This window comes from Impatiens glandulifera, chromosome 6 (assembly GCF_907164915.1).
Source record: "Impatiens glandulifera chromosome 6, dImpGla2.1, whole genome shotgun sequence".
Lineage (NCBI taxonomy): Eukaryota > Viridiplantae > Streptophyta > Magnoliopsida > Ericales > Balsaminaceae > Impatiens > Impatiens glandulifera.
The window spans coordinates 15,954,237-15,968,713 of record NC_061867.1 but is presented as its reverse complement, the minus strand read 5'-3'; the positions used below and the strand labels follow the sequence as shown (position 1 = coordinate 15,968,713).

At 31.8% G+C, this 14,477-nt stretch overlaps 1 protein-coding gene across 2 annotated transcripts; it reads right to left on the bottom strand.

The window, feature by feature from the left end:
* Positions 1–6,087: 6,087 nt before the first annotated feature.
* LOC124941449 (CRM-domain containing factor CFM3, chloroplastic/mitochondrial-like) lies at positions 6,088–13,947 on the bottom strand. 2 transcript variants are annotated; one of them, XM_047481781.1, is made up of 11 exons: positions 12,939–13,947; positions 12,292–12,754; positions 12,079–12,209; positions 9,895–10,251; positions 9,229–9,385; positions 8,860–9,152; positions 8,703–8,762; positions 7,053–7,133; positions 6,703–6,896; positions 6,454–6,490; positions 6,088–6,366 (listed from the first exon to the last, which is right to left on the bottom strand). In XM_047481781.1, the coding sequence occupies exons 1-9, from the start codon at positions 13,809–13,811 to the stop codon at positions 6,765–6,767; spliced, it is 2,547 nt and encodes an 848-aa protein (XP_047337737.1). In that variant the 5' UTR covers positions 13,812–13,947; the 3' UTR covers positions 6,088–6,366; positions 6,454–6,490; positions 6,703–6,764. The 2 variants fall into 2 exon arrangements, with proteins under 2 accessions (XP_047337737.1, XP_047337738.1); XM_047481782.1 differs by having other exon boundaries at positions 6,088–6,359.
* Between the last annotated feature and the right edge of the window lie 530 nt (positions 13,948–14,477).

The window sequence follows — 14,477 nt, the reverse complement described above, 5'->3', positions numbered from 1 at the left end:
TCGCTCTGAAAGTTTTTTTTATAATCCACCTTGTCAAATATGTAATGTGCAAGGACATAATGCTCTCGAGTGCCCTCGTTTTAATCCTTCTACAAATCCTATGACAATGTTAGTTACATCGTCTACTATTATAGATCTCACTTGGTGTCTAGATTCAGGTGCTATCGACCATATTATTTCTGATCTTAATAATCTACACATACATGCTCCTTATACAAGTACTCAAACTATTAAAGTCGGAAACGGTATGCCTCTGAATATTTATAATATTGGTACTACTAAAATTTTAAATCAACAAAAACCTTTCTACTTACGTAATATCTTACACGTTCCGAATATTACTAAAAATATGATGGGTGTAACGAGATTTTCATCAGATAATAATGTGTTTTTTGAATTCCACCCGAATGTTTGTCTTATTAAAGACCGAGATACGAAGACAATACTTCTTAAGGGATTACTCAAGGACGGACTTTATTGCATTGACCCTACTGAAAGTTCGTTTTCAACATGTTCTAATAAACAAGTGTTCATCGGTATTCGATCTCTGGCTCAAATTTGGCATTCACGACTTGGACATCCTTCTAGCGCTACTACATCTTTAGTTATATCCCACTTTAAATTACCAGTTTCAGGTAGTAATACTATATCTTTTTGTGGATCATGTCAATATGGGAAAGCACATAAACTACTTTTTCCTCTTCTAAATCTACATCTATGGATCCTTTAGACCTAATTCATTCAGATGTTTGGGGACCTGCTCTTGAATTTTTGTCTACTGATTGTCGTTATTTCGTACATTTTATGGACAATTTTAGCAAGTTCACATGAATATATCCGCTAAAGAAAAAGTCAGATGTTTTGAATACGTTTATCAACTTTCTTCGACTTTGTTGAAAATTTATTTAGTCGTAAAGTCAAAATATTGCAAACTGATAGGGGAAGAGAATATAGAAATTTCAAATCATTAACAGATAATCATGATATTTTACATCGTTTATCTTGCCCACATAGTAGTGAACAAAATGATATTGCTGAACGAAAAATTCGTCACATTACGGAAACTAGTCTCACTTTATTGGCTCATTCATTTATGCCACTACATTATTAGAGTAAAGTTTTTGAAACGGCCACATATATTATCAATCGGCTTCCTACTCCGACATTACATCAACGTTCACCATTCGAGATTATATTTAACTATTCTCCTGACTATGGTTTTTTGAAGATATTTGGGTGTTCTTGCTATCCGCTCACACGACCGTATAATCAATACAAACTCGATTTTCATACTACTGAATGCAGTTTCCTTGGTTACAACTCATTTAATAAAAGGTTATAAGTGTATTCACATTCAGTCTGGACGTATATTTATTTCTCGACATGTCACTTTTGACAAACTCACTTTTCATTTTAAAAGTAAGGACATTGTGCACTTATCTAAACCACCTGAATTTAATGAGACATTTCTTTCAACAACTATACTTAATTCATCAATACCACCTCTATTATCTCATATCACTTCATCGTCTCCACCATCACCCTCTTCGACCTCCACAACATCACAAAACACTATATCATCTTCTTCTACTACTATTATTGTTCCTCCAACACAACTAATTATCACAACAGTTAATGCACCTAAATATTCTACTCATCAGATGATCACACGCAATAAAGCACAATCTATGTCTTCATCAGCTCTCATTGATACTTCTTCCGCTACTACACCTACATGTTTTACCAAAGCTAATAAGGATCTGCAATGGAGTCTTGCCAACACAAATGAATATAATGCTCTTATTCATAATAAAACACGGTCTCTAATTCCTCGTACACCATCTCATAATCTTGTTGGATGTAAATGAGTTTTCAAACTCAAGCATAAAGTTGATGGGTCTATTGATCGACACAACGCACATCTTGTGGATAAAGGATTTCATCAACAACAAGGTATTGATTATGAAGAGACATTCAGTCTTGTAGCAAAACTCACTACTTTTCGTTGTATTCTTTATTTGTCAATATCTTATCAAGGGTTCATTCATCCATTTCGTCCATGGCATAACCACCCAGTTTCGTCCATCCAGATTTTACATGGCATAACCACCCAGTTTCGTCCATCCAGATTTTACATGGCATAACCACCCAGTTTCGTCCATCCAGATTTTCCTAATCATATATGCAAACTTCATAAAGCAATCTACGGTCTTAAACAGTCTCCTCCTGCTTGGTATGCTACTCTCCAGACTGCTCTACTATCTCTTGATTTCATATAATCGAAATCTGACACGGCTCTCTTCACGCATCATGTACCTCAAATAATCACATACTTTTTAGTATATGTGAATGATATTATTCTCACCAGCAACTCAAAATCATTTCTAACAAAAATTATACTTCAATTAAATAAATTATTCCCTGTTAAAGATTTATGTCAATTACATTATTTTCTTGGAATGGAAGCCACTCGTACCAAAGATGACTTATTTATTTGTCAATCCAAGTATATTGATGATATTCTTACTCGGGCTGGTATGTTTCAAGCAAAGTCATTACACACTCCGTCTTTGTTGGCTCCTCTCTTTCTAAACATGATGGTGATCCTTTATCTGATTAGTTTCTCTATTGGAGTATAGTAGGGGCTCTACAATATCTTACATTCACTCGTCATGAGTTAGCCTTTGTTGTCAATCGAGCTTGTCAATTCATGCAAACTCCCACCTCTTCTCATTGAGGAACGGTTAAATATATTCTTCGATATCTTCGTCATACTCCTCGTCATGGGATCTTTCTTCGTCCAATTTCACAATTCACTCTTACTGCCTACTCTGATGTTGACTGGGCATGATGTCTTGATGATCGTCGTTCAATAACTGGATTTTGTATTTTTCTATATGACAACCTCATTTCTTGGAATTTTAAGAAACAATAAGTAGTTGCTCGCTCTAGTACTGAATCTGAATATCTTGCTCTTGCTTGCATATACAATTGCAGACCTTTGTTGGATTCAATCTCTAATTAGTGAACTTTGAGTTTCACTTTCTTCTTCCCCAGTTCTATGGTGTGATAATATTTGTGTCGCATTTTTATCAGCAAACCCGATATTTCATGCTCGCACAAAACATATTGAAATTGATTTTTACTTTGTTCGAGAAAAAGTTGCTCATAAACAACTATTCATCTAGTACATTCCTACTGAAGATCAAGTGACTGATATCTTCACCAAAGGTCTTGCTTCTCATCGATTTGCTCTTTTACGTAGCAAGCTCACGGTTTGTGCCTCACTTTTTCGCTTGAAAGGGATGATAAAGTATTAAACAAATAAGCGAAATTATTACTTTATCTCCTAGTAATTAGGCTAAATATATTAGCTAATTTCTAAATTTTCTCATATTAGTTATTTTTTTTTATTACTATTATAAATAGATAAACAATGGTAAATATTACTCATTCAATTAATAATATTGTTTTCAATCTTTCTCTTCAAGAACTCAATAAAATAATTCTTGTTCATATTATCAATTCTAAAAATAAAACTTTTAAAAAAAATTAAGATTAAGTATAATTAAATCAAGATCTCTTCATATTTTTATTTTATTATACACTATAAAAAATACTTTGAAAAATAAAAATATTTAAATTAGTATATTATATATATTTAAATTGATTTAATAAAATATAAGAGAACATTGATTAATGGATAAGAGATTAATGGCTACTTATCCATATAAAATAAAAGTGATTAAAATTGTTTTTTAAATACTTTTATTAAATTAAGCTATCCAAAGTTTAAATTAAATTATCTTTTAATTTAATTTGAGTTAATTTAAATAATTAGATAATTTTAAATAACAATTATTCAAATAAATAAATAGTTATTTAAATTAAATAATAAAATGTGTTATCAATACGGGAAATTTGAGCAAATGACCCTAAAAACAGGGTGAAATACGGAAAGTGCGGGTGGATAATTTAAATAGCGCTGATGACCCATTTTACTGTTTTTGAACAAAATGCTCCAGTTGCGTCACGCAACTTGAGGTTGCGTGACGCAATTTTTTATTTTTCAAAAAATTTTAATCATGAATTTTTTTTGGACGAAAATGCTCCAGTTGCGTCACGCAACCCCAATTGCGTCACGCAACCCCAGTTGCGTTACGTAATCGCGTCACGCAACCCCAGTTGCGTTACGTAATCGCGTCACGCAACCCCATTTACGTCACGCAATCGCGAGACAAAAAAAAAATCGGTTACGTCACGCACTTAGAGTTGCGTTACGCAAAAATACAATTGTCATTAAAAAAAAGATGGTCACCAGCCCTATTTAAATTATCCACTTGCACTCTCCGCATTTCACCCTGTTTTTAAGGGTCATCTGCTCAAATTTCCCATCAATACAGATAATAACATTGATCTATAATTTATTGGATTTTTCATTTGTATTTTTTATCCAATCATTTCAGAGTGGGTGGTTGAAACCACGACCAGTATTGGTAAAACTTGTTATGTTCTAGTGAATTAACCGATTTAAATAAAAATTGATAATTTAATTTCTTTTAATTAAATATGAAATTTATTAAATGAATTTTATTAATGGGAAAAATTCACGTGATACTAAAATACCAAGGTATGTTTGAACAATTGAAATTAAAATTAACATTATAATTATAATTTTAATTTTAATTGAATGAGAATTGATATTAAATTATAATTAAATTTCTATATATAAAAAATTATAAATTATAATTCAACTCCAATTTTAATTATATATTTAAAATAAAGAATATAATAAAAAACAATTTTAATATATATTATAAATTTTATTAAAATATTAATTTGACACAACTAATTATAAAAGCTCAAGCGTAAGAATTTTGTTTAAATTTTGATTCTCATTAAAAAAAAATAATATAAATTCAGCATTTTAATTTCTTAAATTCAAAAAACAAAACAAAAATATCAGTTCGTTATAAACCTTTTAAATTAAAAACCAAATATTATCGATTGATAACGTTAATCGTGTTTCAAATAATAAAATAATAAGTTATTTTGTTTGATAAAAATAAAAAAAATAAAATTTAAAATTACAATTTCGAATAAAAATAATAAAATTGAGAATTTTAATTCTAATTCTAATGTTAATTTCAGGTTTATCAAACACAGATATTTATAATAAATGATAAAAAAAAAATTAAATACAAACTAAAGTTAATTTTTTTTTAAAATTAACAAAAAAAAAAATTATATATTTTTTCAAAACCCTTACTTTCAACATCATTATCGTCTTAATCAATATCTAACCTAATATTTATAATTTTAAAATAACTAATCTATATAAATTATTAAATATTATAATATATCTAATATTTTAAAAAATAACTAATACAATTTATAAAATATATAATTAAATTATTACATTAACGATTAAAACGGTACAAAAACAAAAACAATTGATAAACAGATAAAAAACCCGATTAATCGGAACCGCTAAAACTTTTTACTAATGAAATGAAACCGCTAAACTTTTGATATTGATTGGTTTTCTGGCTATTTATTTATTTTTTGAAAACGTAGAATTTCGATCTCCTTCGGAGTGCAATTAATTTCCACGGGATTAAACAAATAGCCCACAAACACACTTAATCAGACAAGCAAAACTTGTCGCCCGACGGGTTCGAACCCAGAACTTCCAAGAAGGCTGAGAATATTTACCTCTTATTGCCAATAAACTATAATGAAACAATAATAAATGTCTACCTAAGCAGAGTTTTGCGAATTCTCCCCAAAACTGGAAGATCATTTCGAGTTTTTTTTATACAGACCTACTTGAGTTTGAAACAAGAATGAATGTCTACCTATACGCTTAAATTTCAATAATAATTGGCTGAATTCTCCATTAGAATATTTTATTATCGACCACTAAAAAGAGTATAACATTCAATTTCAAATTTTACAAAATTGAATATGAACACCATTTTAATATCTAAATTCCATTGAGAAGTGTGTCTTTAAGAAGAATCCATTTGAAAAGTTCTTGCAAAACTGTTTATCAACGACAATAAACATAAGTAATGGTTTCGATCGAAGAAATTATCTGACATTCATTCACTGTATAATAATTCTTATACATCTTTCACCATTAGAGAATACATTTTGCAAAGGATTATCTTATTTTCCCATGTTTCCTTTCCTTTCCCCCCACAAATGCTACCAAACTATATCGATATTATTGTTATACAATAAAATGATTCATATTAGTTAAGATTACCTGGATATAAACCAATGTCAGCACTTCCATTAATATACATACTTTCTTCATTTCAACTTTACCCTTTTGGAACCAATGTAGCCATAGCCTGTAATCTTATGAAGAAGAATAAGTCAAGATCTTATAACTTTTATTTTAACGTATCCCCAATCAATCAAAGGTGATTTAAGTGAAAATCGAACCTGAAACTACCATTGGTGGGTGATTCAGTTGCTTTAACTGCAACAGTTCATAAAATAATGAATCAAAACACAATCACAACCTAATAGGGTCATAGCTATAACCGAGGCTATGCTATGGCCAAAGAGATTGGATGATTAGCCACATAAAATAAAACCTACTCGAGAGTCTAGACGAGATGACTTTAATTGTATTTGAATGAATGCGAAAGCAAAAACAAATAATTGAATGGAATGGAATGGATGCAATACCTGAGAAACAGATGCTTCAAAGGGTGTATCTTTTTGGTATGCGTATTTTCAATCAACAAAAATCAGCCAACCAAGGAAGATGGACCACAATCATTATCCAGGTCTAAATTCTTCGATATTTCACTGCCATCCCACTCAAGCTCATTTTCATCATCATTATCAGAATTACTCCATGAAGATTCATCATCTTCACTCTGCATAACAGAAAGTTCCTAGAACTATTTACTTTTTCAAAATAAAATATAATTGCCTGATATCAACAAGTAGAAGAAAATTCAAAAGATTGATACATTAACCACCCATTAAGGGCAGATTCTTGGCCATCATTTTTTTCAGTAAAAATTACTTACTTCGACCGAGTCCAACGTATTAGCGAATTCATCATGCTTGAAATTAATGGTGTTCCCATCAACTTCATCTTCATAATCGCCCTGTAAAGATTATTCATTATTCCCTTTATTTTTTTGGTCAGGATTGAGTTGTAAGCAACGATGGAAGATGCAACAGCAAATGAAACTTGAGTCTAAGACGGTGTTTGATAGCACACGTTATCACTTAAATTTAAATAATTAAGTGTTAATTTGAAATAAGTTCATGCGATATCAGTTGTTTAAAACCATTTAATTATTTATATTCATTAGAAAGCTCCTTTAACTCAGTAGTAGAGCACAAGGCTAATAACCACAAAGTCGCGGATTTGAGGCTTCATGACATTTAAAAGAAATATATATTTAGATTCAACTGAAACTATGCTAAAAAGTCTGGCTTAAGTTGGCTAGCTATGAATGACTTAAGTCGAAAATATAGCAAATTGCTGCCGAAAATAAACTGTAGGAATATTAGTTAAACAATTAGTATTTAGTTGTTAGTGATAAGCGGTTTGAGTTTAAAAATCTAGTACTATAAATATTAGCAACTATTATGAATAGGTTATGTTGAATTGTTATTGAATGAAATTGAATAGTTCGGGTTCTCTACTCATCTAGGCCTTTGGCCTGTTCTTCAGAGTCTCTCATCTCCATTTATTATTTATGGCTTTTGCTAATTCTATCGATTATAATGTGGTATTATCAGATGCATGGCAAAGACAGAATGCAGTAAATAGCAACTGAAAGTTTAAATATTTCCATGAACAATATTTTGTATTTATTGTCTACAATATAATTTTTCAATATTGACAGTCCTAACCATGTAACCAAGTTGAAAAAATAAATAAATAAATAAAATAATGATAAAATGTGAAAGTTATGACTGTGAAGCTTAGTTGGTCTCTGTAGACATGAGAAATTATTGAGGCCTTTGTCAAGATTATGAATGCTAATGTATCATCTTTATAAGTGGCATCTGACAATGTATAAATTTAACCTTAAGGACAGATGAGGTTAATTAGAAATCATGATCTTACGGATATAAAGTTTGTATTGGTCATAAATTGATCAAAGGCGTCTCTAGAGGATAGAAAATAACTTAATAAAAAACAATTGAAGCGGTGGAACAACTTTTCATTACACCACAGCCAACGCGAAGGTCACATTGTCTTGTGGGAGAAAATAACTGAATAATTAAGTATATAATAAATTTTTTATGTAAAAATTTGACAAAGAGAAAAGGAACTTGAAAATGAGGATGGTGAAACTCAAATGGTCAAGGAAGTGAATGCAATAGTTCAAACATATTTATTACTTTTAATGTGGACATAGTTTCTACTTCTAAATGAACCTAGTTAGAAAAAAAAATGCCACAACTATTGTAACACGATTACAATGTAAATCTAAAATGTAATAGTCATCCCCCCAGTTCAAAACAAAACTCTTCCCTTTGCCCTCTTCTTCTTGCAGTTCATTATTTCCTGTTAATTGTCTTTTTCTAATTTTTTTTAGTACATTTTAATCATTGTGATCTTTGAAGAAAAAACTTCCCAAACCTCAGTCTTGTATTCATTTCACATAATAGCATGAAAAAAAAGAATTAATCTAGCTAAACATGACATTGTCACTTACAATTTCATGCTTCATCTGCTTTATTGTTTTCTCCAGCTCGGACATGTGTTGGGTGAGAGTCTACCAAGAAAAGACAGTGTTAAAAGCAACATGAAGTATAATGCATCTAACTATATGTCTTCTATTTGATTATAATATAGTTTTAAGAGAAGAAAACCTCATATCTTTGCATGGCAATAGAACGCCTCAAGGCTTTGGCCTTTGTTAGAAGGTTTCTTGGCCGCAGGCTGATTGGTCGCCTATAATTCTTCCCACGATAATAAATAAGGGCATGACCTTTCGGAATAGTTTCGATTGTGACTAGTATCCCTCCACTCTCATATTCCAACAATCTTGCTGTTTCTTCAATAAAGGCAGCATTCTTCTGTTTGGAAATCAACTTTACAAGTTCTCTGTGTTTCCAGTGCAAGTGCATGTTCTCAATAACTCCATCAAAAACACCTCTAATTCCTAGTAGGTCCAGAAAGAAATGTTGTAAATTATACATTCGCATGATAAACAATGAAAATAAAAATCAAACTATTACCTAGAGGTAAGTATGGAGTCATCCTTAATCCAACTCTTCTAAACATGGATTTTTCCTCCTCAGTTAATGTTTCCTGGTCATCAGAAGGTCCAACAGGGATCATAGATGCTTCTAATTTAGCCAACATTTTCTCTGCTCTCAGCAATTTGGATTGAGCCTGTTGAAGTGAGCACAATTCAGTAAAATTATATAATTTACAGTAAATGTAAACAATAGCTTCGTGAAGAATTAGCTCCATTGTGAAATAACAAAAGTCAGATACAGATGGTGAAATTCGATCAATTAGGATAAATTAGAATTCCTTCTTAATTTCCTTTTAATAGGGATCTCTCCAGTTTGCAGGGGACTGCACAGACAATATCTCTTGCATGCTTGTGAAACTGTATTCACGCAATCTCCAGTTTGCAAGTCACCAAAATATTTCTAGATATTTTCACATTTTTCATTGAAAATAATCACTTTCTTAGGAACATATAGAATCTGGCCAATCATATTACATGTTAGTTATTAAATTAGATTATACTCGTGATTTCCAGTGAATCTTCTAAGTAAAGTTAAGAGGTATTTGGAATATAAAGAGTAAAGGATATTTAGCATACAACAGATTCTCCCAGCATATAGGCAACATAAGTTTCCAAAAACAAGAGTGGAGAATATAGAACTTACAAGAGTCTGTTTGTTTTCCATTTTCATGACAGCCTTAGTACTTTTAGCTCTGACAGATTCTTCTATCATCTTCTCTCGGTCTTCATCAGTTATATTTCTTCCCCATTTAGCCTGATTCTCATAGAATTCAGTCAGAGTACCAGCTTGCACCTGCCCACTTGCAGGCATCACTGCTTTACTCTGTACTTTCTCTTCAACTGCTTTACTCCGTACTTTCTCTTCAACGTCTTGAACCTGATTGGTCATTTCAGTCCTTTCGGCTAAAGCGGTAGCAACACTTGTTGGTAGAAAATCTTTGCCTCGGTATATTACAATGTAATATTTGTTTCTCAATAGCAACACACCACCAGTTAATTCCTGTTAAAAAATTGACATTTTTACATATATGCAGACTCTTAACTGGACCATAGAGTTCATTTAGGGGCGTTTGATAAAATTGAAGCTTAATCATGTTACATTGCATAAAGAAAAAATAGACAACTTTGATATTTCAGAAGTTGTTATGTATCATTACAAACCGGATTTAGATGGGAACAAAGTAGGCGACAACATGGAATACAGTAACACAATAAACATGAATTGCAATAGAATATGACCAATTACTCAACTTATGTTCCTTACCTTTTTAGATGTTTTTTCTTTCCAAAGCTATTAAATCTTGGAATATGTTAAAAGTAAAACCCACTTTCAAAAAGTATGAAAAATGGAAAGTATGCACATAGTCAGGGGCATGGTATAACCAAGAATTCCAACTACAAAAAAACACATCCCAACCTCATGTTTAAGGACCAAAATTAAACTGTAGATAATATAAGGTCCAAGAGACTTAAATTGTGAAGAATTCAACCTATATAACCGTAGGCAGTTTTCAATATTACTGGTGTAGCTGTTCCTAATAAGTAATTGGTACTCTGAATTGTCAGGTTCACTAGCATCCCTATTTTGATATACACAAATTGATTCGATATAAATAATGATATTCGTTACATAACTGTACGACAATATTGTCCGTGTTCTTAACCCTGAAAAACTAACAGTTTAATTTATTGATATTCAAATCATGAATCCTAAAAACTCATTCTGAAAGGACCAGCTATAATCAGGCAACTGCAAGTGAGCTTCTTGTGGGAAAGAACCATAAGCCATAGAAGATCCTAACTTGTTACAGGATTTCAAGAACAATTGTAAGAGGAGACACTTGTTTAAAATAGAATTCCTGCTTTTCTACAATTAAATCTTTATTCAGCCTATATTTTAGCCTTGAATATCATATTCATGTTTTTTTTTTTACATTTTAGGATAGAATTACTGGCATTTTGATACTAGCAAACAGAAAGTCATGAAAATCTTTATTTTTCCTCATTGGACACTCATACCCAGCATAGAATAGTGGTATGATTCTATCTTTTAATCAAAAAAATTTCAAAAGACTACCTATGTGCACAAACTAAATATCTGCCAATAAAGATTACTTCCTTATCTCTTCTACAAGAGAATTGAACATTATCTCCTACATAAAAAACGTATACTGTCCATTTTGTAGAAGCTTTATAGAACAAAATTTGGTAATAGACAAGATTGACTTGGAAAATGTAAAATCATACAAAAACAGAAACTCCAAGAAGAGCAATTGTCTTTTGTTCATTTCAATGGACGAAATAGTAGGTAGCTATAACCTACAGCCTACAGGCAGTCTAAAACGTTAAGTCGTTCCCAATAGTAAGCTGTTGACTATCAAGATTTTTTATTTCATTTACTAAAATACAATTGAAGATCAAAATGGATCTTTTCCTTATATCAACCAAAAGAGTCCTTACAAACAGTGTTAAGAAAAACATTTGAAAAATTAAAGCAAGCTAAATTATCCATGCAAATATTATTATGAGCACCCCAATGAGTCGCATTGTTAAATAACCTAGAAATCCACGTAAGACTGAAATCAGGATTTCTAGCCAGAACCTCTTTGATGTCTTTCGGAACTGGATTGATCATCCACATACTACATCTCCCTAAGCAACAATCAATAGCAATTTGGTAAACTGATTTCACTTGAATCTTATGCAAATGGAACATTTCATTTTTCAGTTGAAAACACATCGAATCATAGTTAAATGGTACATTCAACCATAAAACTAAATAGCCTTCCCTAGCAATTTATTCATGGTAAGCATCATATTAACATACCTTTATTTCCTCGGCCATTAACTTATTGTTTGTGTTCTGTACTCCACGTTTCACTGCAATTTTTACCACGAGACTTTTCTCCCACACCTTGACTATAGAAGCAGCTAGACCTTGATGATTTCTGTTCCTTCCTTTATTAAGGATATATAATATATCAGCTGCAGAAATAAGCATATAAAACAAATAAACTCAAATAGAAAGTTTGAATAATACCAAGGGCAAAATGGCATGGAAGTGATTTTGCATGCTTCCTCAGATTAGTCATCTCTGCATTTGTCAGCCCAGATCGCATCCCAGTTGGAAGAAGCCTAAAAGGGGCTTTGTAACCCGAAATTGTCTGAGGAAGCAAATCAGCATCAACCGGTAGCATTCCAGTACCCCACCAATCCTCAAAACGTGGACCTAAACCATTAAGAAGGTCATTGCATTCCATTTCCTCTTCCGTCATATTTGCCAAACGTGTTGGAAGAGACACCTTTATTTTCTCAGGATTCACAACTGTTTTATTTTCAAGATTCTCAATAGGACTTTTAGCAGCAGTTACATCTGGAATGAAAATATTATCATTGTCTGCTTCCATTTCCCTCTGAATCAGAGTTGGCCCTTCATAGTTGCTTCCACGATACACAACCATCACACTTCCTGACCTCCATATGACTAACCCTCCAGTTCGACGCTGATAACAAGCAATAATTCAACATTTTAGCTGCAAACAAATGATGTTCATGTAATCTTCCATTTTGTTCAAATAGATTCAGAAGTTCTTAATGACACTGAATCAATTTCTGTTTTTCTGTTCCGAAGGATTAAAAAGAGATTGATAGTAATTAATAGTGTATATGCAATATATATCCACAAACCTCAACAATCTCATGTGCTGTCTTCATATCATGAGCCAAATCTTCGTGAAATTTAAGCCTAGCTATTTCTGATCTAGTCCATTGTTCATGAATCTTTTCAAGTACAGCTGCAGTTAACCCTGCTTTAGGCACACTGACCCTCTCCCTGAGAATTATCCCCTGCCTCCTTAACCGCCTCAGTTCTTCATCCTGAATGGTCAGTTCTGCCAATGTAGGTGCCTTCACTGTCTTCTTCCTTGTTCCATTCTTACCACCTTCTTCATTGCTCTCCGTCCTCTCCCATGGCAACCACGATTCATTTTCCTCTTCTTGAATTAACATCCTATCAGGTCTCACCCAATCTCTCCTCAACAAGTCCCCTAATTTCTCCTCGCTATTCACTGGTTCATTTCTTTTTCTTTTCACTTCAGTGTGTTCTTCTTCGTCTTCTTCTTCTTCGCTTTTGTTGTCATCATCGGAGCCCAGACCAAGATTCCGCAATCGGAGAGCAATTCTTTCAATTGCAGTAGTCCCTACACCACCAGTCCTTCCATCAAAAAACCGACTTTCCGTGCGATTTTCTCCTCCTCTATTGTTGTTGTTCGTATCAGCTCCTCTCAGGTCCGAGTCATTTGGTGTGTTGGGAGATGGCCACTTTTTGATCCAGGGAGCAGAAGAAGAAACCTTTGGTTTCTGAATGCCAGAGGTAGGGTTTGTGGTATTGGTGGATTCTGTGGTGGAACGAAGTGAAGAGAATGGTTTGAAGAGAGAAAAAGCACGTTTTGGGTATGAATAAATGAAGAAACGGAAACGAAGAGAGGATGATGGGTGATAGACAAGAGGAATTGTGCCACGGAATGGTAATTCTGTCAATTTCGCAGTGGCTAAGGCCATTTGATCGAGTTCAATTGACGATTCTTGCTTCTTCGTTCACTGATTTCTGTAATCTCATGGCGCAGAGAATCAAGTAAAGAGACGGTTAGGTTAGAGGAAGAAGAAGAAGAAGTTCATTGTTCATCACTGAGGAGAGTATGATAAGATTTTAGTTTTAGTTATTTCATAAAACTCCTTAAAACCCTTGATATTTTATTTGATAATATTTTGATTTTTGACTTAAGGAAGAAAACTTATATAGCTCAATATAATATCACAATATTTGTAAGATCTTTTAAACATCACAGTTTAAAACTAATATAGACATTTATTTGGTAAAAACTAAATAAATAAATTATTAAACATTAATAAGTTATATTATAATTTAAAATATATATATTTAAAAAATATTTAATAGTTAAAATAACAAATGTTATATGATAAAAATTGATAATAATAAAAAATTAAACACTTAATTAAATAATTACTGTTTGTAAATAAATATTTTACATTTTAGGTGAATTTATAATATATATTTTTTAATATTTTAATTAATCATTTAAAATTAATATACAAAAATAAAAATAAAAAAAATAAAATAAAATGATAATTAAATGGACATTAAAAATAATCACATTAAATTTATATTATTTTGTTAGACAAGTTAAAAATGTCAAAATTTAAAAT